The 3,037-nt window shown below is 52.5% G+C and overlaps 1 protein-coding gene across 1 annotated transcript; it reads left to right on the plus strand.

Moving 5' to 3' along the window:
* On the plus strand, positions 290-2,530 carry LOC8066749. Its single transcript, XM_002439487.2, has 3 exons — positions 290-893; positions 1,013-1,360; positions 1,572-2,530. The coding sequence occupies exons 1-3, from the start codon at positions 600-602 to the stop codon at positions 2,355-2,357; spliced, it is 1,428 nt and encodes a 475-aa protein (XP_002439532.1). The 5' UTR covers positions 290-599; the 3' UTR covers positions 2,358-2,530.

Genomic DNA, 3,037 nt, shown 5'->3' on the forward strand with positions numbered 1-3,037 from the left:
GGGCTAGCTAACAATGAAATCAAAATCATTTGGGGGAAGGTATACATTTTTTTTTTTGACAAAGGGGGAAGGTATATTGAATTGTTGTTGCCGGAGCACATGAGTGCAGATTCGCCGCTACATTTTGCGTCGCTGTCGGGTTGTCGTTTTGCAGCACGTCGATCCATCTGTCACGCTGAATGTCCCGGCCGCGTGCCACCATTTGACCCTACAAGTTGCCTCCACGAAGAAACGTTGAAACATCAGCATGTCATTCGGAGACAGAATGTTTGCAAATCATTGGTCCATCACACGCACTAAGCCATTATCGTTTGATCTTTTGTTATAACAAATACTCTTGGTCCCTGGCAAAATATAAAGGATACCTTAATAAACCATAAAATAATGTGGTTGGGTGGAAACCGGCCAAAGGAACGAAAGGATTCAGAACGTGGAGCCACATCCATGGTCTGGCCAAGTGGCCATCCATCCATATATATGATCGCCATCTGGCTCATTCTCCAGGATAGCACACCTCCCTCTTCAATTGTTGCATTAGCCAGGAAAGAAGTCGTGCACAGTGGCAAAGCTAGGACATTGTTGATTCGGTGTAGTTCACCATGAGGAAGGTGTGCGCCAACCTAGACCGGGAGGATGGCCTCGACACAGTGCTCGAGGTGCCTGTCCCTGAGCTCTACAAGGAGCCATCGTCGTCTGGCCACGGCCGGCGCCGGCGACGCACGGTAAAGGCATGGGTGTGGTCGCGCATGGATCAGCACCACCGACGATATGGCGCGCTGCCTTCCCAGGCCGATGTGCAGCTAATGCTCGGCGTGATCGGCGCGCCTCTAGTGCCGCAGCCCATTGAGGCTAGGAAAGCCATGGCCGGAGAGGACATCAAGGAGGAGCCCCTTGTATGTAACGTCGTTACGCAACGAAATTGGACGATCCGATCCGATCCGTTCCATTCAACATCTACATGTTGACCCTGATCGCGGTGGCTAATACCTAAGAAACATGTTGATTTTTCCAGGAGGTGTCGAAGGCCAAGTACATCGTGGAGCAGTACGTCGCGGCGTCAGGAGGCGAGCCGGCACTGAGCGCGGCGACGAGCATGTACGCTGTGGGGAAGGTACTGATGAGGGCGACAAAGGGTCAGAAAGCCAAGACGGGAATGGGCGTGGTCCACGGCGGTGGCGACATTGCCGGTGGCTTCGTGGTGTGGCAGAAGAGGCCGGAGATGTGGTGCGTGGAAATGGTAGTGGCCGGCGGCACCAAGATGAGCGCCGGGAGCGACGGCAAAGTCGCCTGGCGCCAGACGCCCTGGCAGCAGGCCCACGCTTCACGGGGTCCCCCGAGGCCTCTCCGCCGATGCGTGCAGGTAGCAATTGCATCCTTTTTCTCGTGTCATCTTGCACCGAAATCATCCTTTTCCTATCAAATGTAGAGTAATTTACCGTAGTTTCAATACGCAATCCGCACGTAGGGAAGATTCGCGTTGAACTCGAACGTGCGTCCATGTGCCTTGCTTCTCTGTGACGAGTACACCATATATAATTAACTCGTCGATCGGTGGCATGTGATGCACGCAGGGTCTTGATCCGAAATCAACGGCAAACCTCTTCTCCACAGCCACGTGGGTGGGCGAGAAGACCATCGACGGCGACGACTGCTTCGTGCTCCGCGTTGACGCCGACCCCTTGGCTCTACGCGCGCGGAGTAGCGCCGACGTCGAGGTCGTCAGGCACGCCGTTTGGGGATACTTCAGCCAGAGGACGGGGCTGCTGGACCGCCTCGAGGACAGCCACCTGCTGCGCATACGCATGCAGGGCGCGTCGTCCGCCCAGACCGCGTACTGGGAGACCTCTATGGAGTCGTCAATCGGCGACTACCGCGCCGTCAACGGCATCAACATCGCGCACGCTGGCCGCACCGTTGTGTCGCTGTCCCGATTCGGCAGCAGCGCCAACGACCAAGACGATGGCTCCGACACCGACGTGCTTGGCAGCAAGAGGACGTGCACATGCATGGAGGAAACGTGGAGCATCGAGGAGGTCGACTTCAACATCATGGGCCTGTCCACGGAGTGCTTCTTGCCTCCGAGAGACCTGGTACCTTGCAGCTCTAAACCAGTGGAGAAAGAGCATTGCGCTGGCCTTGACCACAGCTGCAAGAAAGAAGACGCGGTTGGTACCGTTCCTGCTACAAGTGCGGTCGTTGGTAGTTGCGACCCAGCTGCAGTCGACGTAAAGTACAAGAACAGTGATGGCGGTGTCCGACCGCTGGCCACGGCGAGAAAGGCTCTTGTTCCGGCGGGAACAGGGCTATCCTGGTTCGGGACTGCCAAGGTTGTGGCTGTCGACACCGCCGCCGAGTAATTACTGTTACTATGGGGTTGTGCATAAGTACATGTTGCGTAGTTGCGGAGGCGTGCGTTTGTTGCGCGCCCCGTCTGGCAGCTGGCGAGAACACCTTTAGTCTTAGTTTCATCTTGCTCTGCATAGTGCACAGTAGGATATATATTGAACCCGTAGACTTTTCCTTCACCGGAGTTCTACTGTTTTGCAAAATCAGCGAGAAATTATTTTTATTTTATGAAACAGGAGGGGTTGCCCCCTACTGATATTTTATTAAAAAGTAAAAGCATACAAAGTTTATCAGAAACATCTCAAGCTACAAAGAAGAAAGAAAGACAGAAAATGAGTAAAATTACAAGCTGTCTAGCCATAATTGTAAACGGGAACCAAAATCTCTCTTAGTTCTGAGCTTAAACTAGGCTAACTCTTGTTTGAAAACCAGTTTCGCACCTTGGACAAAATGATGAAGATTTCTGAATATGACATCGTTTTGGGCAGTCCAGGTAGCCCAAAACATAGCAACAATTATTTCGGGCCTGTTGATGTGTGTCCTAAATAGAAAAACTTAATCAAACAAGTTCCCCTGGATCAGATGAGCCAGGGCCAAAGTGTTCCAGCAAGCCAAGGCAAAATGACAATCAAAGAACAGATGCTGAAGGGATTCTTCGATATTCATTTGACATAAAACATAATTATAACTC

This window comes from Sorghum bicolor, chromosome 9, assembly GCF_000003195.3.
Source record: "Sorghum bicolor cultivar BTx623 chromosome 9, Sorghum_bicolor_NCBIv3, whole genome shotgun sequence".
Taxonomy (NCBI): Eukaryota; Viridiplantae; Streptophyta; class Magnoliopsida; order Poales; family Poaceae; genus Sorghum; species Sorghum bicolor.